Raw genomic sequence first — 27,573 nt, 5'->3', positions numbered from 1 at the left:
TGCCTGCCTTCCCCTCTGTAGTAGCACCTTTCTAACTCTGGCCACCTTCCCTCCCCACATGAACAAAGTAATCCTTCCCTCAATCTCTCTGATAAAAGCCTTTGGCAGGAAAATCAGCAGGCATTGAAAAATAAACAGAAATCGCGGCAACACGTTCATTTTAACCACCTGTACCTGACCCGCCAGCGACAGAGGGAGACCACCCCACCTTGCCAGATCAGCTTTCACTCTCCCCACCAAACTAGAAATGTTGTACCTGCGGAGCCCCCCCCCACCCACTCCCGGGCAACCTGCACCCCCAGGTACCTAAAGTGAATCCCTGCCCTACGGAATGGCAGACCCCCACCCCTGCCCCCACCCCCGGCCGAGGCAGCACAAAATACTCACTCTTGTCTAGATTTAGTTTGTATCCCAAGAAAGACCCAAACACTCGAAGCAGCTCCAATATTCCCCCTATCGACACACTTGGTTTCGACACGTATAACAGCAAGTCATCGGCATATAAGGGCACCCTATGCTCTATCCCCGCCCCCCGCACTATTCCTTTCCATACCCCCGAACTTCTTAATGCGATGGCCAACGGCTCAATCGCGAGTGCAAACAGCAGGGGGGGACATAGGACATCCCTGCCTAGTCCCACGGTGGAGAGAAAAGTATCTTGAGCTGATGTTGTTCGTGTGGACACTCGCCCTTGGCTCCTTATATAGTAGCTTTACCCAGTTCACAAATCTTGGTCCAATCCCAAACTGCTCCAGAACTGCCATCAAGTGTCCCCATTCTACCCGGTCAAACGCCTTCTCGGCGTCCAATGCCACAACCACCTCTGATCGTACCCCTCTGCCGGTGCCATAACGACGTTCAATACCCATCTAACGTTTGAAAAGAGCTGCCTCCCTCTCACGAATCCCGTCTGATCTTCCCCTATCACCTTCAGGAGGCACCCCTCCAGCATACCCGCCAGTATCTTCGCCAATACTTTTGCGTCCACATTCAGAAGTGATATGGGCCTATACGACCCACACTCCGTCGAATCCTTATTTTCTTTTAGCAACAGGGAAATCGAAGCCTGCCCCAAAGTTTGTGGCAACACCCCCCCTCTCTATCGCCTCTTCAAACATCCCCACCATCAGGGGTGCCAGCTTATCCTTGAATTTTTTATAATATTCCACCAGAAACCCATCCTGCCCTGCCACCTTCCCCGACTGCATCCTCCCCATCGCATCCTTTATCTCCTGCTCCACTATCGCTCCTTCTAATGTAGCCCTGTCCCCCTCCCCTAACCTCGGGTACTCCAACCCATCTAGAAATTCCTGCATCTCACAGTCTCCCCCAGGTAGCTCTGACCTGTACAACCTCTCATAAAATTCCTCAAAAACCATGTTAATCAGATCCGGAGCCACCACTACCTTCCCTGCCCTATCCCTCACCTGAACAATTTCCCTTACCGCTGCCTCCATCCAGAGCTGATCTGCTAACATACGCCCCACCTTATCTCCATGTTCGTAAACTGCACCCCTTGCTCGTCTCAGTTGGCGCACCGCCTTCCTGGTAGATAGTCGGTCAAAGCTCGCATGTAGTTCCTTCCTCTTTTCCAGCTTCACTGGGTCCCCATCTTCTGCATAACTCCTATCTACCTCCAACAGTGCCTACCATCGTATGCATCTCTAACCATTTAGACTGGGCATCGATTAATAGAAGGAACATGATCCTTGAAAAGGGCCGGCGAAATCCGCATGCAAGCGTGCCCAAGGCCGCCCTGGCCATTCCCTGTGGTGTAGGGGCACGGCCGGCGGAAGCTTCTGATGCTACCGGCAAATGGAGCAGTTTTGGGCCACCTTCTCAATGTTGGTGTCGAGGCCTGGCCACCAGACATAGCTCCGGGCCAACATTTTAATTTTGGTCACACCCGGATGCCCATTGTGCACGTCCTTTAGTATCAGATCCTGTCCTTTTTCCGGGACAATCACATGCGTCCCCCACAAGAGGATACTATCTTCCACGCTAAATCCTGACATAACATACAGTGCAGAAGGAGGCCATTCATCCCATCGAGTCTGCACCGACCTACTTAAGCCCTCACTTCCACCCTATCCCCGTAACCCAATAACCCCTCCTAACCTTTTTGGTCACTAAGGGCAATTTATCATGGCCAATCCACCTAACCTGGACGTCTTTGGGCTGTGGAAGGAAACCGGAGCACCCGGAGGAAACCCACGCAGACATGGGGGAAACGTGCAGACTCCACACAGACGGTGTCCCAGCAGGGAATTGAACCTGGGACCCTGGCGCTGTGAAGCCACAGTGCTATCCACTTGTGCTACCGTGCTGCCCAGCTTGGAGGAAAATGCCCGCAACTCGCCTGGGAGCTGTCTATGTTGCCCATCATACAGGACTGGTTCCTTCTGGGTCCACTCACTGTGATGCTGTGACAGGCAAGGAGTCCATAAGGGTTGCAACCACCTCACCGGTCATGGGGGTCGACATGTGGCCGGTCGACAAAGGCAATCGGCTCAGTGCATCGGCATTCGCTATCTGGGTCCCTGGTTTATGCTCCTGAAAATACTCGTAGGCAGCGAGCAACAAAGCCCAGCGCTGGATCCATGCAGAAGCAATGGGTGGTATTGGCTTATCCTCTCGGAAATGTCCCAGCAGAGGCTTATGATCAGTCACGATAGTGAAGTGGCAGCCATACACATACTGGTGGAAGCATTTCATCGCAAAGACCACCGCAGGGAAATTATTGAAAAAGATTCTTAGAGATAGGATTTAGTCACATTTGGAAACAAATGGACTTATTAGTGATGGACAGGATGGTTTTGTGAAGGGGAGGTCGTGTCTCACTAATTTGATTGAGTTTTTTGAGGAAATGACAAAGGTGATAGATGAGTGAAAGGCAGTAGATGTTGTATACATAGACTTCAGTAAAGCCTTTGACAAGGTACTTCATGGTAGACTGGTACAAAAGGTGAAGTCACATGGGAGCAGAGGAGAGCTGGCAAGTTGGATACAGAACTGGCTTGGGCACAGAAGACAGAGGGTAGCAGTAGAAGGGTGCTTTTCTGAATGGAGTGCTGCGACTAGAGGCATTCCACATGGATCAGTTCTGCGGCCTTTGTTGTTTGTGCTGAATATAAATGATTTAGAAGAAAATGTAACTGGTCTGATTAGTAAGTTCGCAGAAGACACAAAAATTGGTGGATGTGCGGATGGTGAAGAGGATTGTCAGAGGATACAGCAGGATATAAATTGGTTGGAGTCTTGGGCGGAGAAATGGTAGATGAAGTTTAATCTGGACAAGTGTGAGGTGATGCGCTTTGGAAGGTCCAATGCATGCAGGAATTACACAATAAATGGTAGAACTCTTGCGAGTACTGACAAGCAGAGAGATCTGGGCATGCATGTCCACCGATCACTGAAAGTAGCAAAGCATGTGGATAAGGTGGTCAAGAAAGCATACGGCATGCTGGCCTTCATTGGTTGGGGCATTGAATATAAAAATTGTCAAATCATGTTGCAGCCTTCTAGGACCTTAGTTAGGCCTCATTTGGAATATTGTGTACAATTCTGGTTGCCACACTACCAGAAGGATGTGGATGCTTTGGAGAGGATACAGAAGCGGTTTACTAGGATGTTCCCTGGTATGGAGGGCATTAGCTATGAGGAGAGTCTAGATAAACTCAGCCTGTTCTCACTGGAACAACGGAGGTTGAGAGGCGACTTGATAGAGGTCTACAAGATTATGAGTGGCATGGACAGAGTGGATAGTCAGATGCTCTTTCCTTGGGTAGGAGAGTCAAGTACCAGGGGACGAAAGAGAAAATGCTGGAAAATCTCAGCAAGTCTGGCAGCATCTGTAGGGAGAGAAAAGAGCTAACGTTTTGCGTCCGATGACTCTTTGTCAAAGCTAACAGACAGAGAAAGTGGGAAATATTTATACTGTGGAGTGACAATGAAAGATGAGTCATAGCCACAGAAACCCAGGGAAACCGGGTGCTAATGGCCACAGAAATCAAGGGGAAAGAGTGCTAATGGCAGTCCCCAGAGAGGACAAAAGATGTGAAAGGTCAAACAGCAGGGAAACTAACATCAGAGGATGAACTGTAGATGTGGGGGAGGGGAAGGGGGAAGCAACGAGGAGGCAGGTGATGGAAAGGTGGATAAGATTGGGGGGTGGGGGGGAATTAAATGTATATTAAGAAAGAAAGAAATGGTAAAAGACAGTTAAAATGAAATGAAAACAAATGGGTCGAAGTGGGTTAGAGCTGATCATCTGAAGTTGTTGAATTCAATGTTCAGGCTGGAAGGCTGTAGCGTGCCTAACCGGAAGATGAGATGTTGTTCCTCCAGTTTGCGTTGCGCTTCACTGGAACATTGCAGCAGGCCAAGAACAGACATGTGGGCATGGGAGCAGGGTCTTTTGTTAAAATGGCAAGCAACAGGAAGGTCAGGGTCCTGAAAGCGCACAGACCGAAGAAGCTCAGCAAAGCGATCACCCAGTCAGCGTTTGGTCTCTCCGATAAAGCGGAGACCACATTGGGAGCAGCGAGTGCAGTAGACCAAATTGGAAGCGATGCAAGTGAAACGCTGCTTAACCTGGAATAAGTGTTTTGGGCCTGGGATGTTAAGCATGGAAGAGGTAAAGGGGCAGGTGTTACATACACCATCTGCGATTGCATGGGAAGGTGCCATGGGTGATGGGAGAGGTACTGGGTATGGTGGAGGAGAGAACTAGATTGTCTCGGAGGGAACGGTCTCTGCAGAATGCTGACAGGGAGTGAAGGGAAGATGTGTTTGGTGGTGGCATCACGCTGGAGTTGGCAAAAATGGCGGAGGATTATGATTTGCATACGGAGGCTGGTGGGATGAAATGTGAGAACGAGGGGGACTCAATCCTTGTTCTGGGAGGGAGTGGAGGGGGCGAGGGTAGTGGCGCGGGAGATGGACCGCACACTGTTGAGGGCCCTGTCCACAACTGTAGGTGGGAAATCACGGTTGAGGAAGAACCTGTCCCTGAAGAAGTACTAGGGGACGTAGGTTTAAAGTGCACGGGCAAAAGTTTAGAACTGTTGTGCGAGGCAAGTTTTTTATACAAGAGGGTGGTAAATATATGGAGCGTACTGCCTGGGGAGGTATTGGGAGCAGGTACGATAGAGGCATTTAATGGGCATCTAGACAGATATATGAATAGGGTGGGAATGGAAGGATACGAACTCTGTAAGTGCGTAGTGTTTTAGTTTAGGTAGGTACCCTGATCGCTGCAGGCTTGGAGGGCCGAAGGGCCTGTTCCTGTGCTGCATTGTTCTTTGTATAATTGTTTGAATACACCTGTCCTAAAACCACACTTGTGCATGTCCTGTACATGCTCCCTGAAACCATTGTGTGGTGTATGGTTGACAAATATGGCATCAACAGGAAAGAAAATTTATTTAGCACCTTGCACAACTTCAGAAAGTCCTAAAGTGCCTCACAGTCAGTGAAGTACTTTTGGAATGCAAACATCATTGCAGCCTATTCACAAGTATCGCAGTATCACAAACAGCTGTTTGGTGATGTTGCCTGAGGTATAAATATTGACCAGGACATTAGGAAGAATGCCCAGATTTTCTTTAAATATTGCCAGGGATCTTCAATGGCCACCTGAGAAGCAGGTAGGGATTTGGTTTCATGTCCCATTCAATAGACTGTGTAGCACTCCCTTAGTATTGCAGCATCGGCCTAAATTTTGTGCTCTAGTCTCTGGATTGGGGCCTCAACCCACAACCCTTGACTCAGAGATTAATGTACTACAACTAAATTGCAACTAACACTTATAAGAAGTGGGTTCTATAAACAGGAAATAATGTACAATTAGGGGATAAAAAGGCGATCCACGTGCTTTTGTTCAGCAGGGATCTTTCTGCTGAGCATATTATTTTGTCAGATTAAATAAATGGTTTCCCACAGCATCTTAAACTGAAATCACATGTCTGGTTTGGAGCTAGACAGTTTTGTTTTCAGAGAGGGCACTGAATAACTAGACGATGAGCAACTAGAAGATAAAGGTGTGGTTACTGATGCTGGATTTAACATTGTGTGACATAAGCAGGCCGAATTAGCAATTTATAAGAATAATAGAATAATAATCTTTACTATTGTCACAAGTAAGACACTGCAATGAAGTTACTGTGAAAAGCCCCTAGTCACCACATTCCAGTGCCTGTTCGGGTACTCAGAGGAAGAATTCCGGATGCCCAATTCACCTGACAAGCACGTCTTTCGGCACTTGTGGGAGGAAACCGGAACACCTGGAGGAAACCCACGCAGACACGGGGAGACCGAGTAGGCTCTACACAGACAGTGTACATGAGCATTTGCATGATGTCTCTTAAACACACCTTTGGGATAATATGCAGTGTCAACTGTGCATTTCTAACTGATGGAGTCTGTAGCAATAATTATGGATGGGAGGCAGTCAGCACATATTAATTCAGAGACAATCTTATTGTAGTGGGTACTTTTACCCTAAAGTTACTTAAGGGGTTTTCCCTATGTTCTTTGTGAGAAGAAGAAATGCCCTGATATCAGTCCTAAATTTCCTTTAACTCGTGACCCAATTTCCATTCCTGCTGTTTAAATTAAAGTAATATGGTGGGTTAGCTCTTTCTACACCCCAACAATCTCATGGAGGGATTGCGATGCAGTGGGTAAGATTCCTGCCTCTGAGCCAGAAGCTTTTGGTTCAAGTCACACTCCAGGACTTCATGGAGAAGGAAGGTGTGTTCACAATGAGACCAGACTTGCTGACTATCAACTCGTAAATCCTTCCAACATCTGCCAATGACAAGTGGTAAGTACGGGAGAGATTTCTGGTCAGCCACATTGGCGGAAGAAACTGGACCCTCAACCATCACTATCCTTAGCTCCAGGCTCCAATATGCATGTGAAAATGTATGTTGCCACAATAACGTGGCCTTCTTGGGGGCGGCAGTTGGCTGGTGTGGATCAGATTGGCAACAGCATGATGTTCAATCCCCATTCTGGCTGGGGTGGATTTTGGAATTGCCTCCTTGCTCTACCGATGATGCAGATGCGATACCTGCCTTCAGGCAGATAATTGCAGAATAATAATAATCTTTATTAGTGTCACAAGTAGGCTTACATTAACACTGCAATGAAGTCACTGTGAAAATCCCCTCGGGCAATCTTGTACATCTATAAGGTCAATTCTACTGACGTTTGGTTGAACAATCTCCTTCAAATAATTTGTTTTAGTTATTCTCTTGTTCCATCGAACATCATTCGACAGCCATCTCAGGTTAGGCACTTCTGGGTCCCAGACTATCAATCTGTGGTCACCTTTGTGTTCACTGATTTACAGCTGTTTAATTCCTAAACACTTTAATTGTTTCCTTAAATCTCAATCCCCTCTCCCTCCAAATTTGAGTTTCTTTAAGGTGTTCCGGTTTCCTCCCATAAGTCCTGAAAGTCATGCTGTAAGGTAATTCGGACATTGCGAATTCTCCCTCTGTGTACTCGAACAGGCGCCGGAATGTGGCGACTAGGGGATTTTCACAGTAACTTCATTGCAGTGTTAGTGTAAGCCTACTTGTGATGATAAAGATTATTATTATTATTATAAAACCCACTTCTTTGCACAAGCTTTTGGTCAGCTGTCCTGATACTTCCTTCTGTGTTTTGGTGTCAAATGTTGTTTGATAATGTGTTCCGTGAAATACCTTGGGGTTTTTACTTAATTAAAGGCACTTGTAAATGCAAGTCATTGTTGTTCACTGGGGTAGTATAATTTTAATATCTAAATTCTGGAAATATTAGATCAAGGTGAGCACCAGCTCTCATGATTTACCAAAGGAAAATACTACAGATGCTCGAAATCTGAAACAACACTAGAAAATGCTGGAAATATTCAGCAGGTTGTTGGGCAGCATTTGCGGAGGAGAGAGAAACAGGGTTAACATTTCAATTTTGTGCCATTTCTTTGGAAAGCAGGTCATTTGGATGGTATACTTCGTGTATTATTGAATTTATTACTGGTTATCTAATATACACTCTGAAACAGATAATTACTGTAAGTGGCAAGGAGAAAACAAGACGACACAGGGTGACACAGGAAGATGTTGCAGCTGTAGCAGGTATGGACAAGGGAGCTCATTTGGTGCTTCCCAGTATTACTTAGATCAGATTCTTCCAGATAGTTATCTTTGCAAGAATCATACAGCATCCATGACTCACATTTAAACTTTAAGATCAAATTCCATCTAATTCATATTAATAACAGTAGATGTGAACACATTTTGCCGGGAATCTAGGCCGAAACAGGAAAGAAATAAAAACTGAAGCAATAATAAATAATAAGAGAAGAGAAAGACTTGCAATTATACACACACCTTTTATGACCACAAAACATTCCAAAGCAACTCACAGTAAATTAAGTACTTTTGAAGTCTTGTCATTGTCTCATTACCTATAACGCAACAGATAATTTGCCCTCAGCAAATTCCTGCAAACAGCAATGAGGTGAATGAACATAATACCTGCTTTTTTCCTTTGTGATGTTAATTGAAGGGCAAATATTGGCTAGGATAGCAGGAAAACGCCCTCCTCTTCTTCAAATGGCGCAATGGTCCCTTTCATGTCCACCTGAGGAGATAGACAGGACCTTGTTTTTTGTCTTCCATAGAATCCCTATAGTCCAGAAGGAACCCATTTGGCCCATCAAGTCTGCACCACCCATCTGAAAGAGCACCCTACCTAGGCCCACTTGCCTGCCCTATCGCCATAACCCCACCTAACCTCATCAGACACTAAGGGGCAATTTAGCATGGCCAATCCATCTAACTGCATACTTTTGGACTGTGGGAGGAAACCGGAGCTTCCGGAGGAAACCCACGCAGACACGGGGAGAACGTGCAAACTCCACACAGTCACCCAAAGCTGGAATCAAACCGTGTCCCTGGTGCTGTGAGCAGCAGTGTTAACCACTGTGCCACCGTGCCACCCTTAAATAAAAATGACACCTCCAGTAATGCAACAAACGCTCCCTCAGTACTGCAACAATGCGTCAGCCTCAATGTGTGTTCAAGTATCCAGAGTAGGGACTGAACTCACTGAACCTTTGACTCAGTTGTGAGTGTGACTACTAAGGCAGGGCAGACACAGAGAGGCCTACAGCAATATCACCCTCAGGGACTTCAAAGAGAACAAAGAACAATACAGCACAGGAATAGGCCTTACAGCCCTCCAAGCCTGTACCGGTCATGATATGAAATGAAAATGAAAATCGCTTATTGTCGCAAGTAGGCTTTAAATGAAGTTATTGTGAAAAGCCCCTAGTTGCCACATTCCGGCACCTGTTCGGGGAGGCTGGTACAGGAATTGAACCGTGCTGCTGGCCTGCTTTCAAAGCCAGCAATTTAGCCCTGTGCTAAACCAGCCCCTCCAACCTTTGATACCAACCTTTGTCAAAACCCTCAGCACTTCCTTGTGCTGTATCCCTCTATACCCATTCTATTCATGTGCCAGATGTAAATGCCACCATTGTGAGAGAATATATCGCACCAAAAGAAAATAATTATACATTGTGGCAATTACTTACCAATCAACTGATAGACTCAATTCCTGAATTTTCATTTTCTGCAGGGGGAGGGTGGCATTTTCTTTGTGAGAATCTGAGCCCTGCCATGATTAAGAAGAAGAGCACAGTCCTTCCATTGCCTTTTCTCTTTAGCTTTCATCATTTTGAATTGCCCTTCCCCTTCATTGATGTGTAACTCTTCACTCTGGTGGGCGGTGCTGATTCGCAAATGAAAATCGGGTGATGAGCTCTTTGAGAAATGCAATACCTGTAAATATTTTGTCTTCTAGCTGGGTTTCGTTCATTGAGCCAAGGATGTATTATCTCAAAGCATTCACCTGATGCCGATTTTAAGCAATGTCTGGGGATCAGTCCACTCAAATTGAACGCAATCTACTCAGAGTAACACCAGCCCTGGATCTAACTGCCCATACATTGGGGCAAAAGAATATTGCCATGGAAATATGAAATGCTATTAAATTGCCCATGGTGTTGCCCATTTCCCGTTGGTGACATTTGTTTTGAATTAAGGGGCAATTTAGCATGGCCAATCCACCTACCCTGCACATCTTTGGGTTGTGAGGATGAGAAACACGCAGACACGGGGAGAATGTGCAAACTCACACGGACAGTGACCCGGGGCAGAACCCCGATCCTCGGCACTGTGAGACAACAGTGCTAACCACTGTGCCACCGCACCGTTGGTGACTATTAAAGGAGAACTTGCCTTTCACATTGTGACTTTCATGAACATGGGCTTGGGAGATCGCTGTATACAGACTGGCTTATGTAGCAGTGCCTTCAAAAATACTTAATTGGCTTTCAGATGTCCCAGGCAACCCCCCCCCCCCAATCGGTGTGTTCTTTTCCGGTGGTCTGTGCTACTCCTTTGGACGTCTTTCCCCTGACATGGGGCTACCATTGGGGCGGGAGAGATGGCCGTGTGCTGGCTTGGTCTTCTTGTTGATAATTCATAGATTTCTGTTTTGGGGGATTTTTTTTAGTGTATTTCTGATTGATTTTTTAATCAGCTGTGCTCTTTTGTATAATGGAGCTGTTCATGAAGTAAAATATCTGCGGAAGACGCAAGATTGTTTTCAAATTAAGTGTTTAATCGCTGGCAGGCAATGACATTCCACAAGTTTGGAGGAACCTCTCCAAAACATTGTTCAGAGACCCTGAGGCAGTTGGACGCGATAATCCCCAAGGTGTAGGTTCCTTGTTGAGGGGGTAGGTTTTATTGACACCGATCTCCAGCTGGTTTCTGACACTCATTCCCTGTCAGGGCTGCACTTGGTGGCAGCATATTTCCCGCTGCTCCCAGGCTCCTTTCGCGCCTCATCCCAGCCGCCAACAATGAACAAACTGCTGCCGGTATAACCAGCTCCGGTCCCGTGCAGACCCCAGGGCGGATGGAAGGCTCTCTTGGGGCTGGCGATCCACGTTGAGAGCAACGTAAGTACCTCGGTGACTGGGGGAGACACTGCTGCAAAATAAGAAGCATTTGCAGCTTCCCAAACCGATAAGTAATGGCGAGGGAAACGACTTAATTCCAGCACAGACAGCCACTATCGCAGGCTGAACACGGGGAGGTTGTTTGCAGCCTCAGCGCCCTCTTTGTTATTGGGCTGAACTGCTGACCTATGTCCTCTTTGTCATTAAGACTGTCTCCTTTCAACCTCCACAATACTGTCACCAGCCTTCACCCCTACCCCAGAGCCTCTGCCATTGAAAATCTCAGCCATGCTTTTGTTACCTCCAGACTCGGCTATTCCAATGCTCTCCTTTCTTAAAATTCATTTTTCACGGGATGTGGGCTTCAGCTGGCTAGGCCAGCATTTGTTGCCCATCCCAAATTGCCCTTGGCGGGGGTGAGCTGCCTTCTTGAACCGCTGTGGCCCATGTAGGTACACCCACTGTGCTGTTAGGGAAGGAGTTCAATGATTTTGACCCAGCAACAGTGAAGGAACTGTGATAAATGTCCAAGTCAGGATGGTGAGTGACTTGAAGGGGAACCTCCAGGGGGTGGGGTTTCTATGTGTCTGCTGTCCTTGTCCTTCGAGACTGTTGTGGGTTTGGAAGGTGCTGCCTAAGGAGACTTGATGAGTTCATGCAGTGCACTTTGTAGATTGTGCACACAGCTGCTATTGTGCGTCAGTGTTGCAGGGAGTGAATGTTTGTGGAAGGGGGTGCCAATCAAGTGGGCTGCTTTATCCTGGATGGTTTTGAGCTTCTTGAGTGTTGCACTCATCCAGGCAAGCAGGAAGTATCCCATTACACTCTTGATTTGTGCCTTGTTGGTGCTGGACAGGCTTTGGGGAGCCAGGAGGTGAGTTACTCACTGCCAGATTCCTAGCTCTGCCCTGCTCTTGTAGCCACAGTATTTATATGGCTAATCCAGTTTAGTTTCTGACCTACATTACAAGTTATCCCTTTTATCATCCAAAAGCTTTCTAGTTTCAGGCAAGACAAAACATATGAACATCGTTCGCTCGCAGACATCCTCCACCCCCTCAAACAGCTGGCTGATTTTGTGAGGTGCGCCCAGTACACTACCTTCAGCTATATCAGCCCCAACCTCGCACATGAAATCGAGGCATTCACCCTCTGCAGCACCTCACATCACAATCCCTTTTCCAGCGCCCCCTCATCACCCCAGCTCTTCCTCCCACTTTGCCTTAATCCCCTCCATGGACACCTTATCCCCCTCCAGAATCCTCCCATAGATCGCCGAGATGACCCCGCCTCCCCGATTTCCCCCCAGCTGACAGCACCGCCTCCAGCAACACGGAGACCGGCGCTATCGGGAAGGTAGGGAAAACCTTCCTTACAATGTCCCATTCCTGCACGTACCTAAACCCTTCCCCCTGCGCCAACCCATACTTCTGTCCCAACTCCTCTGCACTCGCGAATCGCCCCCAAATAAATAAATCCTTCATTTCCTTAATTCTCCTTTCGTTCCATCCCCCAAATCTCGATTCCATCCTCCCCAGCTCAAACCCATGATTCCCCCTAATCGGTATCCCCCCAACCCAGCTCCCAGTTTAAAGTGCTGCCTAAACTGCCCCCAAATCTTCACTGGCCACCACCACCGAACTCAGAGTATTTTCCTGGTGCAATCGGGAGCTGCACCGTTGTGAGCGCCCGCAACCCCAACACCCAACAAGAGCCTGCCTCCATCTGTAGGCCATTTGTCTCAATTAATCTATGTCTGTGATATAGCCTACAGCTCCCCTCTCCAAATCTATCAACAACATAGTTTTCAGCAAATCTTTCTACTCTTTTTGCACTCATGGACTCTTCCAGTTTCCCTTTGAAAACTTCTAAACTTCTTCATCAACCTTCCTCGCCAGCTGCCCTTGCTCTCTCTCCAGCTGCAGTAATACTGTGTTTCCTCTCTCCAGCTACAGTAATTCTTTGTATTCCCACTCTCTCCAGCTACAATAATTCTCTATGTTCCCTCTCTCCAGCTACAGTAATTTTCTGCGTTTTCTCTCTCTAGCTACAGTAATTTTGTGTTCCTACTCTGTCCGGCTACAGTAATTCAGTGTTCTCTCCCTTCAGCTACAGCAATTCTGTGTTTCTCTCTCTTTCTCCAGCTACAGTAATTCTATGTGTTCCCATTATCTCAAACTGCAGTAATTCTGTGTTCCCACTCTTCAGCTACAGGAATCCGCTGAATTCCCACTCTCTCCAGCTACAGCAATTCTGTGTTCTCTCTCTCTCTCCAGCTACAGTAAGTATTTGTGTTTTCTCTCTCTCTCCAGCTACAGTAATTCCTCGTGTTCCCTGTCTCCAGCTACAGTAATACTGTGTTCCCACTCTCTCCAGCTACAGTAATTCCCCGTGTTCCCTCTCTCCAGCTACGGTAATTCTGTGTTCCCTCTCTCCAGCTAGTAATTCTCTGTGTTCTCTCTCATCAGCCACAGTAATTCTTTGTGTTCTCTCTCTCCAGCTACAGTAATTCTGTGTTCTCTCTCTCCAGCTACAGTAATTGTGTTCTCTCTCCAGCTACAGTAATTCTGTGTGTTCTCTCTCTCTCTCTCTCTCCAACTACAGTAATTTTCTGTGTCCCCTCTCTCCAGCTACAGTAATTCCCTGTGTTCCCTCTCTTTTTTAGAAATATTTTAATTCAAATTTTTACATATTTTCAACAAACCCCCCCCCCCTTACAGAAAAACCAACACATAAATAAACATCTTACAACTACATCACGAATTCCCCCAATATACAAACCCCCCATTAAGCAATAATAAACACAGTAGAAAACGCAAAGTACACCCCCCCCCCCCCTCCCCACCTCCCCTTCCCCCTGACCACCTCCTAAAGCTCCGCTAGAAAGTCTAGGAACGGTTGCCACTGCCTGTAGAACCCTTGCACAGACCCTCTCAAGGCAAATTTTACCCTCTCCAATCCTTCCACGCTGATCCAGGCTTCCACGCTCGGGGGCCTCGCATCTTTCCGCCAGGCTACCAGGGACACAAAGGCCAGAATACCGGCCTCTTTCGCCTCCTGCACCCCCGGCTCGTCTGATACCCCAAATAGTGCTGACCCCCAGCTCGGCTTAACCCGGGTGTTCACCACCTTAGACACCGTCCTCGCAAAAACCCTCCAGAACCCATCCAGCGCCGGGCACGCCAAGAACATGTGGGTGTGATTTGCTGGGCTCCCCGAGAACCTCCCACACTTGTCTTCCACCCCAAAGAACCTGCTCAGCCTCGCCGCTGTCATATGCGCTCTGTGAAGAACCTTAAATTGTATCATGGCTAAGCCTGGCACAAGAGGAGGAAGAATTAACCCTACCCAGGGCATCCGCCCACGCACCCTCGTCTCGCTCCTGCCCAAGCTCCTCCTCCCATTTACCTATTTGCTCCCCCATCGAGATCTCCTACTCCTCCTGGTAGATCGCCGAGACCCTGCCCTCTCCAACCCACACCCCCGAGAGCACCCTATCCTGGATCCTGAGTGCTGGAAGCAACGGGAACTCCCTCACCTGCCGTCTTACAAATGCCCTTACCTGCATGTACCTGAAGGCATTTCCGGGGGGGGAGCCGAATTTTTCCTCCAGCGCCCCAAGGCTCGCAAATGTCCCATCTAAAAATAGGTACCCACACAGATTGGGTAACGCTAACCCGCCTCTGTCCCTACTCCGCTCCAGAAACACCCTTCTCACCCTCGGGGTCTTTTTCGCCCACACGAAACTCATGGTGCTCCTACTGACCCGCTGAAAAAAGGCCTTCGGGATCAGGATGGGGAGGCACTGGAATATAAAAAGGAACCTTGGGAGCACCGTCATCTTCACCGACTGTACCCTACCCACCAGGGAGAGTGGCAGCATATTCCACCTTTTTAAACACCTCCTCCATCTTCACCACCAGCCTCGCCAAGTTGAGCTTGTGTAGGGCCCCCCAGCTCATGGATCCCTAGATACTGAAAACTCCTTTCCGCCCTCTTCAGTGGAAGTTCGTCTATCCCCCTTCCCTGGTCCCCTGGGTGTACCACGAAGAGCTCACTCTTCCCCACGTTGAGCTTATACCTGGAAAAGTCCCCAAACTCCCTGAGGATCCGCATCACCTCTGGCATCCCCCCCACTGGATCCGCCACATACAGTCACAGATCATCGGCATACAACGATACCCGGTCCCCCCCCCCCGGGGAAAATTCCACCGGGAACCCATCTGGCCCCGGTGCCTTCCCTGCCTGCATATTCCCCAGCCCCTTAGTCAGCTCCTCCAGCCCTACCGGTGCCCCAAGCCCAGCCACCTGCTCCTCCTTCACCCTCGGGAACCTCAGCCGATCCAAAAATTGACTCATCCCCCCCCCTCCTCCGTCGGGGTCTCAGACCTATACAGCCCTCATAAAAGTCTCTAAATACCCCATTTATTCCCACCGCACTCCACACCGTGTTCCCCCCTTTATCCCTAACTCCCCCAATCTCCCTTGCTGCCTCCCGCTTTCGAAGCTGGTGTGCCAACATCCGGCTAGCCTTCTCCTCGTACTTATACACCACCCCTTGCGTTTCCTCAACTGCACCTCTGCCTTCTTGGTTGTCAACAGGTCGAACTCAGCCTGGAGGCTTCGTTGCTCCTTGAGTAGTCCCTCCTCGGGGACCTCTGCATACCTCCTATCCACCCTTAAAATCTCCCCCACCAATCTCTCCCTCTCTCTCCTCTCCTTCTCCTTGTGGGCCTTAGTGGAGATTAGCTCTCCCCTAATCACCGCCTTCAGCGCCTCCCAGACCACCCCCACTTGCACCTCCCCATTATCGTTAGCCTCTAGATAGCTTTCAATGCACCCCCGGATCCGCCCGCTCACCACCTCATCCGCCAGCAAGCCCACATCCAGGTGCCACAGCGGGCGCTCGTCCCTCTCCTCCCCTAGTCCAGCTCCACCCAATGCGGGGCATAGTCTGAGATGGCTGTGGCCGAATACTCCGTGTCCTCCACCCTCGGGATTAGAGCCCTGCTCATAACGAAGAAGTCTAACCGGGAGTAGGCTTTATGGACGTGGGAGAAAAAAGAAAATTCCCTTGCCCCCGGCCTGACAAACCTCCATGGGTCCACTCCTCCCATCTGGTCCATAAACCCCCTCAGCACCTTGGCTGCCGCCGGCCTCTTACCCATCCTGGACCTGGAGCGGTCCAATGCTGGGTCGAGTACAGTGTTGAAGTCCCCCCCCCCGCATTATCAAGCTCCCTGCCTCCAGGTCCGGAATCCGGCCCAACATGCGCCACATAAATCAGGCATTGTCCCAATTCGGGGCATATACATTCACTAATACCACCCGCACCCCCTGCAGCTTACCACTCACCATCACATACCTACCTCCATTGTCTACCACGATGTCCAACGCCTCAAACGACACCCGCTTCCCCACCAAAATCGCCATCCTTCGATTCTTTGCTTCCAACCCCGAGTGGAAAAGCTGCCATATCCACCCCTTTCTCAGCCTAACCTGATCTGCCACCTTCAAATGCGTCTCCTGGAGCATAACCACATCTGCCTTCAGTCCCTTCAGGTGCGCGAACACACGGGCCCTCTTGACCGGCCCGTTCAGGCCTCTCACATTCAAAGTTATCAGTTGGATCAGGGGTCTTCCCGCCACCCCCCCCCCCCCCCCCCCCTTGCCGATTAGCCATCTCCTTTTCTAGGCCAGCCACGTGCCCACGCCTCCCGCACTCTCCATTCCCCCCAGCGGCAGACCCCCGCCCCGACTCTCCGAGCTCCAGCTCCCCTTTGGCCCATGCAGCAGCAATCCAGTTTCTCTATGCCCCCCCCCCATAGCACTCCCGTGAGTCAGCTGATTCCTGCTGACCCCAGCCACTCCATTGGCCCCCCAGTATGGCAGTCTCCCCCCCCCCCCCCGTCCATCAGCGGGCGCTCCTCTCCAACACCGCCCTTCTTCCCCGGCCCCGCCCCCTTCCCTCCGTAGCACGGGAAAAAGCCCGCGCTTTCCAATAAACGGCCCCGCCCTCTCTGGCGCAGCTCCCTCTTGCGGCGTAATCCCAGCTCCTCCACCTCGGGCCTCCCATCTCCCCTCCCCCAACGGAGCCCCGTCCTCACAACCACCGAGGCCCACACTCTCACAAAACCCCCACTTCGAACCATTTCACCCTACCCCACCCAGCACCCAAGGAAACAATACAGAACAGAACATCCCTCAACATCCCCCAAAGCACAGTAACCACAGTAGCCCCCGCGATCTCCCCTCACAACCGACCCTCGGTCCGTGTCCAACTTTCCGGCCTGAATAAAGGTCCACGCCTCCTCCGGCGTCTCAAAGTAATGGCGCCGCTCCTTAAACGTGACCCACAGTCTCACCGGCTGCAGCATCCTGAATTTCACCCCCTTCCGATGCAGAACCGCCTTAGCTCAATTGTACCCGGCCCTCTTCTTGGCCACCTCCGCGCTCCAGTCCTGGTATATACGGACCTCTGCATTCTCCCACCTGCTGCACCGCTCCTTTTTTGCCCATCTTAGGACACACTCCCTGTCCACCAAGCGGTGGATCCGCACCAATACTGCCCGCGGAGGCTCGGTAGACTTGGGCCTCCTCGCCAGGACTCGGTGGGCCCCATCCAGCTCCAGGGGCCTCAGGAAGGCACCCGCGCCCATCAACGTGTTCAGCATCGTGAACACATATGCTCCAGCATCCGACCCCTCCACTCCCTCCGGGAGACCCAGAATCCGCAGGTTCTTCCTCCTCGACCGATTCTCCATGTCCTCGAACTTCTGCCATTTCTTATGCAGCGCCTCGTGCGCTTCCACCTTCACCACCAGGCCCAATATCTCATCCTCATTCTCCGAGGCCTTCTGCCGCACTTCCCGGATCACCGCCCCTTGGGCCTTCTGGGTCTCGACCAGCTTGTCGATCGAAGCCTTCATCGGCTCCAGCAGCTCTGCTTTCAATTCCACGAAGCAGCGCTTGAGAAACTCCTGCTGCTCTTGCGACGACTGCGCCCACGCTGCCTTGCCTCCACCCGCCGCCATCTTGGCTTTCCTCCCTCGCACTTTTCGCTGCACCAGAATTACTTTTTTCACCGCTCCACTCCTGGTCCAATCCATACAGTGCCGGGGAAATCGTACTGTCACCTTCCCACACTGGGGACTGTCGAACAAATGCCGCTGGGGCCCCTAAAATGAGCCCAAAAGTCAGTTTCTGGCAGGAGCTGCCGAACGTGCGACTTAGCTCAGCATAGTCGCAACCGGAAGTCCCTGTGTTTCCTCTCTCCAGGTACAGGAACACAGTGGGTGGGATTCTCCAATCCCGCGGCAGAGTGTCCACGCCACCATAAACGGCGTTGCGTTTTACGGCGGTGTGAACGGGCCGCTCCCATGTCTAATTCTGGCCTCTACAGGGGGACAGCACAGCGCTGGAGCGGTTCGTGCCGCTCCAGCTGCAGATACCGGCGCAAACTGGGTGCCGCGGGATCCGCGTATGTGCAGTTACGCCGGCACCAACAAGGACATGCGCAGTGGTGCTGGCACCAACGCACACATGCGCAGTGGCCTTCTTCAAAACGCCGGCCCCGCACAACATGGCGCAGGGCTACAGGGGCCGGTGCATAGGAAAGGAGGCCCCCAGCCACAGAGGCCGGCCCACGATCGGTGGGTCCCGATCACGGGCCAGGCCACATCGGAGCGCCCCCCCCCCCCCTGCCGAGGTCGGACTCCCCCCCCCCCCTCCCCCCCCCCCCACCAACCCACCCCCCACCCCCTCGCAGGCTGTCACCCGACCCTGACACGCCGAGGTCCCGTCGGCCCAGAGCAGATTAGAACAGCGGCGGCGGGTCTCGGCTCCTTTCCTACAGCCGCTCGGCCCATGCGGGCTGGTGAATTGGGCGGGAAGGCCGCAAAGAATGGCTTGCGACCGCGCCGCGCCAACCACGCCGGCGCCAATGGGGCTGATTCTCCGTAAGCGTGCCGGCATCGGGACGGCGTGGCCCATTCGCGGGGATCCTTCAGCGCGGGGCTGGGAGAATCCTGCCCAGCGTTCCCACTCTCTCCACCTACAGTAATTCCCTGTGTTCTCTCTCTCCAGCTACAATAATTCTCTGTGTCCTCTCTACCTCTCTGGCTACAATGATTCTCTGTGTCCTCTCTCTCTCTCTCTCTCCAGCTACAATAATTCTGTGTTCCCACTCTCTCCAACTACATTCCATGTGTTCCCTCTTTCCAGCTACATTCGTGCTCTTTGTGTTCCCTCTCTCCAGCAACAGGAATACTGTGTTTCCTGTCTCCAGCTGCAGTAATTCTCTGTGTTCCCTCCAGGACTACTGTGTTTCCTTTCTTTCCAGCCACATTCATGCTCTCTGTGTTCCCTCTCTCCAGCTCCAGGAACACGCTTCTCTCTCTCGTGGGCGGGGTTTATCGGTCGGGCCCCGCCCCCCGGGCTCTGAGTGACAGGGGAGAGGACGCCTGCGCAGTGAGCCCCGGTTTGAAAGGATGGCGCTGCTGGTGACAGAGGAGTGGATCCGGCGGCGAGTGGAGCTGAAGGAGCAGCGGCTGGGTAAGGGAGGGAAGGTAATGGAGGTCTGGCCGTCAGGACCGGGGTCATTCCCAGCCCCCTCCCCAACTCACCTCTTGTGTCCCTTTCAGCTGCCGGGGGGGGGGGTCACTCCCAGGCCCTGCAGAGCTGTTCACAGGAATGACCTGAGGGTCAGGGTCCCTATTGTCAATGCCCTTGTCCCCATACACGCCCATTCTGCATGCAACATCAAGTAAATATGTCACTCCAAGCTGAACCCTTTCATTTATATAACACCTTTCACACCCACCCGACATCTCAGAAGCTTTGCAACCCAATGAGGTGCAGTCACTGTTGCAATGTGGGAAACATGGCAGCCCATTTGTGCATAGCAAGCTCCCACCAACCACAGTGCCACACAGCCTGCGTTTGTGATGTTGGCTGGGAGATAAATATTGGAAAGGACTTCGGAGAGAACTCCCAGCTTCTCGTCAAATAATTAAAAACATTTTTAAATTCCAATTAAGGGGTAACCTGCACATCTTTGGGTTGTGGGGGTGAGACCCCCACACACACACGGGAAAATATGCAAATCCATACGGACAGTGACCCGGGGCCGGGATTGAACCCGGGCTGTACTGGAGCAACTGCTTTGATTTTTGTGCTCATGTCCTGGAGTCTGACTTGAATCTGAAACCTTATGACTCGGGTGAGAGTGCTATTAATTGAGCCAGAGCTGACTTGAGTGCACAGCTAGGTTGTACTGTAGCATGAAGCGTTTCCGTAGATGTGTGCACATGAGCTTGCATTTTGGTGAAATGATCAGTTAACTGCATAGACGCACAGTTTCTCCAAATGCAATTAGGAATGACAAACCGAGCAGACATGATTAATACTCTGTTGGCTTGCAAGGTTCTGAAAGTTACCTTTCCTCTTTAAGATGCTACTTAAAATCTACCACATTGTCAAACCTTTTTGGTCATCTATCCTAGTATGTCCTTGTGTGGATCGGTGGTAGATTTTGTTCAACACTGCTGTGAAGTATCTCAAAATGATTTACGATATTAACGGTTCCATATAAATGTAAGTTGTTGCAATAGTACCGGCCTTGTGACTCCGTGTCAGCTCTTCTAGGGCTGTTGTCGTCTCATTGCAGCAACGGAACTACTACTTGCGAGTAGATGTGAGTCATTCCACATTAACAATGCCTACATTTAAAACACATTTGGCTTGTAAAGCACTTTGACAGGTCAAAATGTTGTTAAAAATGCTATCAAGATGCAGATATTTTTATTTCTGTATGGTTAATGAAGCAGTGGCTAGTTTTCTCTAATGTACTGCTAACATATACACCTATGTATGTCCCAAGTGATATTGCAGGATGTTACACTAGAGTCATGTTTTAATATGCCAACTCATGTGATTTTTGTATCTGTTTCATAGGTCATCAGATAGTTTGGATAAACCTGGTTTTAAAAATGGTGGCAGCCACCTATTAGCATGCCATTCTGCAGTGATATTGGGCACCAGTGCAGGTAACTAGATGCATGCAATCAGGCTGGAAGTACCAGTCTTAACTCAGTGCTCACACTCTTGCCTCGGAATCAAAAAGTTGTGAGTTCAAGCCCCACTCCAGAAACGTGGTCACAAAGGTGTTCTAGGTGCCAACCTAGAAATTGTCAGAGGTGCCCTATTTCAGATCAGGTGCTAAATCACGGCCCTGACTGCCTTTACAATTGGACACAAACAGACCCCAAAGCAACAATATCAGGATAGGAGAGTTCTCCTGGCCTTACCCAATTTTGGATTTGATTTATTGTCACCTGTACTGAGGTACAGTAAAAAGTATTGTTCTGCATACAGTCCAGACAGATTGTTCCATACATAAAACATAGGACATGCATAAATACTTAATGTAAATACATAGACACAGACCATTTTTATCCTTTAACAAACATAATCATTATGACCAGACTTCAGATCATTATTACATTGCTGTGAGCCATGTGGGACTTTGATATGTGCAAATTTGTTGCTGAGTTTTTCTATGTAATAATCACAAAGTACTTAATTGGCATAAAACATTTTCGGACATCATAAGTTTGTGAAAGGTACTATATAAATTCAAAGCCTTTCCTTTTCACCATAAATAATGGGAAGTACCTGTAATTTCAAAAAATTGTTTCAATGTTGTGGTTACTTGAGACCACAAAGAGAATAGTTGAATGGTTTGTTTAAAAGAAGGAACTTGTTTATATAAATAAGTAATGAAGTTCAACAATAACAGTAACTCAGCAGAGCAGCAATAACCATGAAAACAGAAGCAGTAGTAAAACAGGCCTAACTTACAGGCATTCTCTTGCAGACTGAAAACGCCCACCCAAAGCTCGGACATGCTCAGAACCCTCAGCAGACGCCAGTAAAACAATTACAAAGGAGAAAGGCAATAAGAACCTATAATAAGAACAGGGTCACTGTCTGTGTGGAGTTTGCACATTCTCCCTGTGTCTGCGTAGGTCTCACCCCCTCCCAACCTAAAAAGATGTGAAGGGTAGGTGGATTGGCCATGCTAAATTGTCCCTTAATTGGAAAATAAATTATGTACTCTAAATTGAAAAATAACAATTAAGGCAGGAGGAATGAATTGGGAAATTAAAATTAACTCCAGAAATGTCTTGCTCTTGGGGGCGGCATGTGGTTAGCACTGGGTCTGCGGCGCTGAGGACCCGGATTCAAATCCCGCCCCTGGATCACTGTCCGTGTGGAGTTTTCACATTTTCCCCATGTCTGCGTGGGTTTCACCCTCACAACCCAAAGATGTTCAGTTTAGGTGGACTGGCCACACTAAATTGCCCCTTAATTGAAAGAAACGAATTGGGTACTCTAAATCTCGAAAAAAAAAGAAATGTCTTGCTCTTTAAAAATGTTGCCCATCGTTTTACGTGTGATTCAAAATCCCATTATGCAATAAACTGTCCTAAGCGATAAAATAGGGTGTTTGAAATGTTACCTGGACTCTAAGTGACAAAGGTTGGAACAAGGTTAAGGAATTTGGAATTTCCGTGAGTTTCAGATTTGGGGATGATAATACCCTTAAATCACTGAAAAGAACAATTTCTTGTAAACTTGGCAGAAGGAATCATTTTATTAGCAAGGATGTTGCACCCAATGAATACCTTAACTATTGAGCCAACCATCGATGAAGAAAGCAAATATGAAACTTGACATGGAAAACGGCAACGCCACCATATTTGGAAAAACTGTGGACTTACACTTTACGCAATCCTGGCACTATTGTATTCTATGAATTAATACTAATTTATCTTGTAAAGAAATTAAGGAAGTAGGGTTTGCATCAGAGATATGGACCTGTACCTCGCACACTCCACCAGGTTCATATCCTTCTTTTGCAGCAACGAGATGGATGCCTGTCCCATTGTTTTTGACAAAACCTCTTGACCACCGCGTCCTTGAACATCTTCACGTTATGCCAGCTTATCCTTAAACTTCTTATAGAATTCCACCGAGAAACCGTCACCTTCCTCGTCTGCATCTTCCCAATTGCCGCCTTCATCTCCACTAGCCCCATGCCTCCTCCAATCCTGCCCTCCCCATTTCACCCACCTTCAGTCACTCTAATCTCCCCAGAAAGTCCCTCATCTCCTGCTCATCCTCTGGTGGCTCTGACTTGCACTATTCCTATAGAGGTACTCAAACACTTTATTAATCCACGCCGGGGCCACCACCAGCTCGCCCATCCTATCCCAATTTATATCAATGGCTTAGATGAGGAGAGCAAATGCATGGTAGCTTAATTTGCAGATGACACAAAAATAGGTGGGAAAGTATGTTGCGAAGAAGACATAAGGACGTTGCAGATGGATAAAGATAGGTTGAGTGAGTGTGAAAAAATCTTGCGGCTGGAGTATAATGAGGGAAAATGTGAAGTCCACTTTGACAGGAAGAATTAAACAGAACAACTGCAGAATTCCAAGGTGCAGATGGATCTAAGTGTTCTAACAAAAAGTTAGTAAGCAGGTACAGAGTGATTAAGAAGGCTAATGGAATGTTATCCTGTATTATGAGGGAATTGAACATAAAAGTAAGGATGATCTGCGTCAGTTATACAGGCCATTGGTGAGACCCCATCTCGAATATTGTGTACAATTTTAGTCTTCTTATTTAGGAAGGATGTAAATGTGTTGGAGGCAGTTCAGAGGAGGTTTACTAGATTGGTACTTGGAATGAGCACATTGTCGTATGAGGAAAGATTCAAAGGATTGAGCACATAATGAGGAAAGATTCGAAAGACTGCATTTGTTTCCACTGGAGTTTAGAAGAATGAGGGGTGACTTGAGCAGTCTGGGAATGGTGTCCTCGCAGTGTTGCAGTGAAGCAGTACGTGAACGGTGTCCTCGCAGCCAATGTTGCAGTGAAGCAGTCTGGGAACTGTGTTCTCGCAGTCAGCATCGCAGAGAGGCATTGTGATGAATGGTGCCCCAGCAGTCGGTGTCACAGTGAAGTGGTCTGGGAATGGTGCCCTCGAAGTCGGCGAGGTACTTGGAATGAGCACCGTGAAGCGGTCTGGGAACTTTGTTCTCGCAGTCAGCGTCGCAGTGAAGCGGTCTGGGACGGGTGCTTTCGCAGTCAGCATCACAGAGAAGCAATCTGTGACTGGTGCCCTCACAGATGGCATCACAGTGAAGCAGTCTGGGAACGGTGTCCTCACAGTTGGCGTTGCATTGAAGTGGTCTGGAAACTGTTCTCACAGTCAGTGCCGCAGAGAAGCGGTCTGGGAACTGTGTCCTTGCAATTAGCATTGGCGTAAAGTGGTTTGGGAACTGTGTTCTTGCAGTCAGTGTCGCAGAGAAGCAGTCTGGGAACAGTGTTTTCGCAGTTGGCAATTGCAGTGAAGTGGTCTGGAAACTGTTCTCACAGTCAGCGCCGCAGAGAAGCAGCCTGTGACCGGTGCCCTCACAGTCGGCATCGCAGTGAAGCATTTTTGGAACGGTATCATAGAACATAGAACATAGAAAATACAGCACAGAACAGGCCCTTCGGCCCACGATGTTGTGCCGAACCTTTGTCCTAGATTAATCATAGATTATCATTGAATTTACAGTGCAGAAGGAGGCCATTCTGCCCTTTGAGTCTGCACCGGCTCTTGGAAAGAGCACCCTACCCAAACTCAACACCTCCACCCAACACCAAGGGCAATTTGGACATTAAGGGCAATTTATCATTGGCCAATTCACCTAACCCGCACATCTTTGGACTGTGGGAGGAAACCGGAGCACCCAGAGGAAACCCACGCAGACGCGGGGAGGACGTGCAGACTCCGCACAGACAATGACCCAATCCGGAATCGAACCTGGGACCATGGAGCTGTGAAGCAATTGTGCTATGCACAATGCTACCGTGCTGCCCTCACAGACGGTATCACAGTGAAGTGGTGCTGTGACTGCTGCTTTTGCAGTCAGCACCGCAGAGAAGCATCGCGGTGAAGCAGTGGGTGGGTCTGCTGCACAAGAGGGAGGAGGAAGAACAGCAAAGCTATAGTGGTAGGGGGTTCAATTGTAAGAGGAACAGGCAGGCGTTTCTGCAGCTGCATAAGAGACTCCAGGATGATATGTAGCATCCCTCGTGCCAGGGTCAGGGATGTCACTGAACGGCTGCCCGGCATTCTGAAAGGGGAGGGCAAACACAGATATCGTGGTACACATTAGTATCAATGATATAGACAGAAAAAGCGATGAGGTCCTGCAAGCACAATTTAGGGAGCTAGGAAGTAGATTTTTAAAAAGGACCCAGAAGGTAGTAATCTCTGAATTACTTTCGGTTCCACGTTCTGGTGAGTGTAGAAATAGGAGGTTAGTCTTGATGACTGCATGGCTGGAGAGATGGTGCATGAGGGAGGGCTTTAGATTTCTGTATGGGACATTGGAACCGCTTTTGGGGATGGTGGGACCTGTACAATGTAGACGGGTTGCACCTGAGCCAAAATGGAACCAGCGCCCTTGCAGGGAGGTTTGCTATTGCTGTTGGGAGGGTTTAAACTAACTTGGCAGGAGGGTAGGATCCTGAGAGAAGGTTCAGCAGGAGGCAATGCACAGCTAAAATTTGAAGAGAGAGCAAGGGAATCAGGAAGGCATAGTAGTTCTAGACCAGTTAACTCACAAGAGAGTTTGGCAAAATTGGATGGTATTTATTTTAATACAAGGAGTCTAACAAATAAGCCGATGAGTTGAGAGCACAAATTAAAACATGGGGGTACGATGCCATTGCTGTCACTGAGACATGATGGAGAATGGGGCAGGATTGACAGCTCAGTATTCCAGGATATAGGATCTTCAGATGAGACGGGAGGAGGTAAAAGAGGCAGGGGTGTCACAATTATGTTCAGGGAATCAATTGCAGCGATAATGGAGGATGACCTCTCAGAAGGCTTTTCAAATGAAGCCTTGTAGGTTCAACTTTAAAATCAAAAAGGAGCAATCACATTGCTGGGAGTGTCCTCTCAGCCACCTAACAGTCCGAGAGAAATAGAAGAACAGAGATGTAAGCAAATTTCAGAGAAGTGTAAATGTAATAGGGTAATGATAATGGGGATCTCAAATTCCCCAACATTAATTGGGGTAGTCATTGTGTGAAACGTTTAGAGAGAGCAGAATTCTTAAAATGCGCCCAGAAGAGCTTTTTAAGCCAGTATTTAGAACGTCCTACAGGAGAGCTTTTGGTCTTGAGCTTATTAGGCTGGGCAAGTGGTTGAAATATCAGTGTGGGAGCAGAGCATTTTGCAGACAGCGATCATAACCCCGTTACATTGTGTTTGTGTGGGTTTCGCCCCCACAACCCAAAAAGATGCGCAGGGTAGGTGGATTGGCCACACTAAATTGCCCCATGATTGGAAAAAATGAATTGGGTATTCCTAAATTTAAAAAAAAAATCTGTTAAATTCATGATTGTTATGGAAAAGGACAAGGATAGGCCTGAAATCAGAGTCCTAAACTGGGGAAAAGCTGATTTTAATAAGAGCTGATATGATTTGGCCAGAGTAGACTGGGAGCAGACACTTTTAGGTATATCTGTGACAACAATGGAATGCATTCAAGAAGGAAATAGGGTAGCGTACAAGGCCAACATGCACCAATCAAGAAAAAGGGTGGGACCAACAAATCCAGTGAACTCTTGATATGAAGGATATCCAGCATTGGATAAAGAGAAAAAAGGAGGCTTCTGGCAGATATCGAGGGCTCAAAACAGCAGAAGCCCCAGGGACGTATAGAATGTGCAAAAGAGAACTTGGAAAAATAAATTAGGAGAGCAAAAAGGGGACATGGAGGGATGCTGGCAGGTAAAATCATGGAAAATCTTAAATTGTTTTGCAAGTACATTCAGAGTAAAAGGATAACTCGGGAAAGAGTAGGGCTCATTAAGGACCACCGTGGTAATTTGTGTGGAGCTGGAGATCAAAGGTAGGGTTCTAAATTAATGCTTTGTGTCGCTTCACGAGTGAGAAGGATGGTTTGGGTATAGAAATCAGGGAGAAGCACTGTGATAAAATTAAAGAAGTTAACATAGACTGAGAGGAGGTTCTGAGTGGTCTGGCAGCCTTAAAAGTAGACTAATCTCCAGGGCCAAATGAAATGTATCCCAGGCTGCTGAGCGAGGCAAGGGAGGAAATAGAAGGGGTGCTGGCAATAGTTTTCATTTCCTCTCTGGCCACAGGAGAGGTGCCCAGGGGACTGGAGGATAGCCAATGTGAGACCATTGCTCAAGAAGGGAGGAAGGGGTAAACCAGTAACTACAGGCCAGTCAGTCTAACTTCCGTGGTGGGGAAACTTGGAAGCAATTCTGAGAGACAGAATTAAGCTGCATTTGGCGAAGCAGGGATCAATCAAGAACAGTCAGCATGTTTTTGTTAAGGGGAGGTCATATCTGACCAACTTGATCAAATTTTTCAAAGAGGTGATCAGGTGTGTGTATGTGAGGGCAATGCATTTGACGTAATCCACTTTGACTTAAAGGCATTTGAT

The 27,573-nt window shown here is 48.8% G+C and overlaps 1 protein-coding gene across 1 annotated transcript in view; it reads left to right on the top strand.

Moving 5' to 3' along the window:
- Nucleotides 1-10,673: 10,673 nt before the first annotated feature.
- cep72 (centrosomal protein 72) overlaps nt 10,674-27,573 on the top strand; it is a 215,751-nt gene continuing 198,851 nt past the window's right edge. The window contains exons 1-2 of the mRNA XM_072509868.1: nt 10,674-11,026; nt 19,402-19,579. Of these exons, the coding sequence (XP_072365969.1) occupies nt 19,516-19,579 (64 nt within the window). The 5' untranslated portion in view covers nt 10,674-11,026; nt 19,402-19,515. The remainder of the gene's footprint in view (nt 11,027-19,401; nt 19,580-27,573) is intronic.

Source organism: Scyliorhinus torazame, chromosome 6 (genome assembly GCF_047496885.1).
Source record: "Scyliorhinus torazame isolate Kashiwa2021f chromosome 6, sScyTor2.1, whole genome shotgun sequence".
Classification (NCBI taxonomy): Eukaryota; Metazoa; Chordata; class Chondrichthyes; order Carcharhiniformes; family Scyliorhinidae; genus Scyliorhinus; species Scyliorhinus torazame.
The sequence above is the reverse complement of the archived record's forward strand: the minus strand, read 5'-3'. Positions and strand labels throughout refer to the sequence as shown.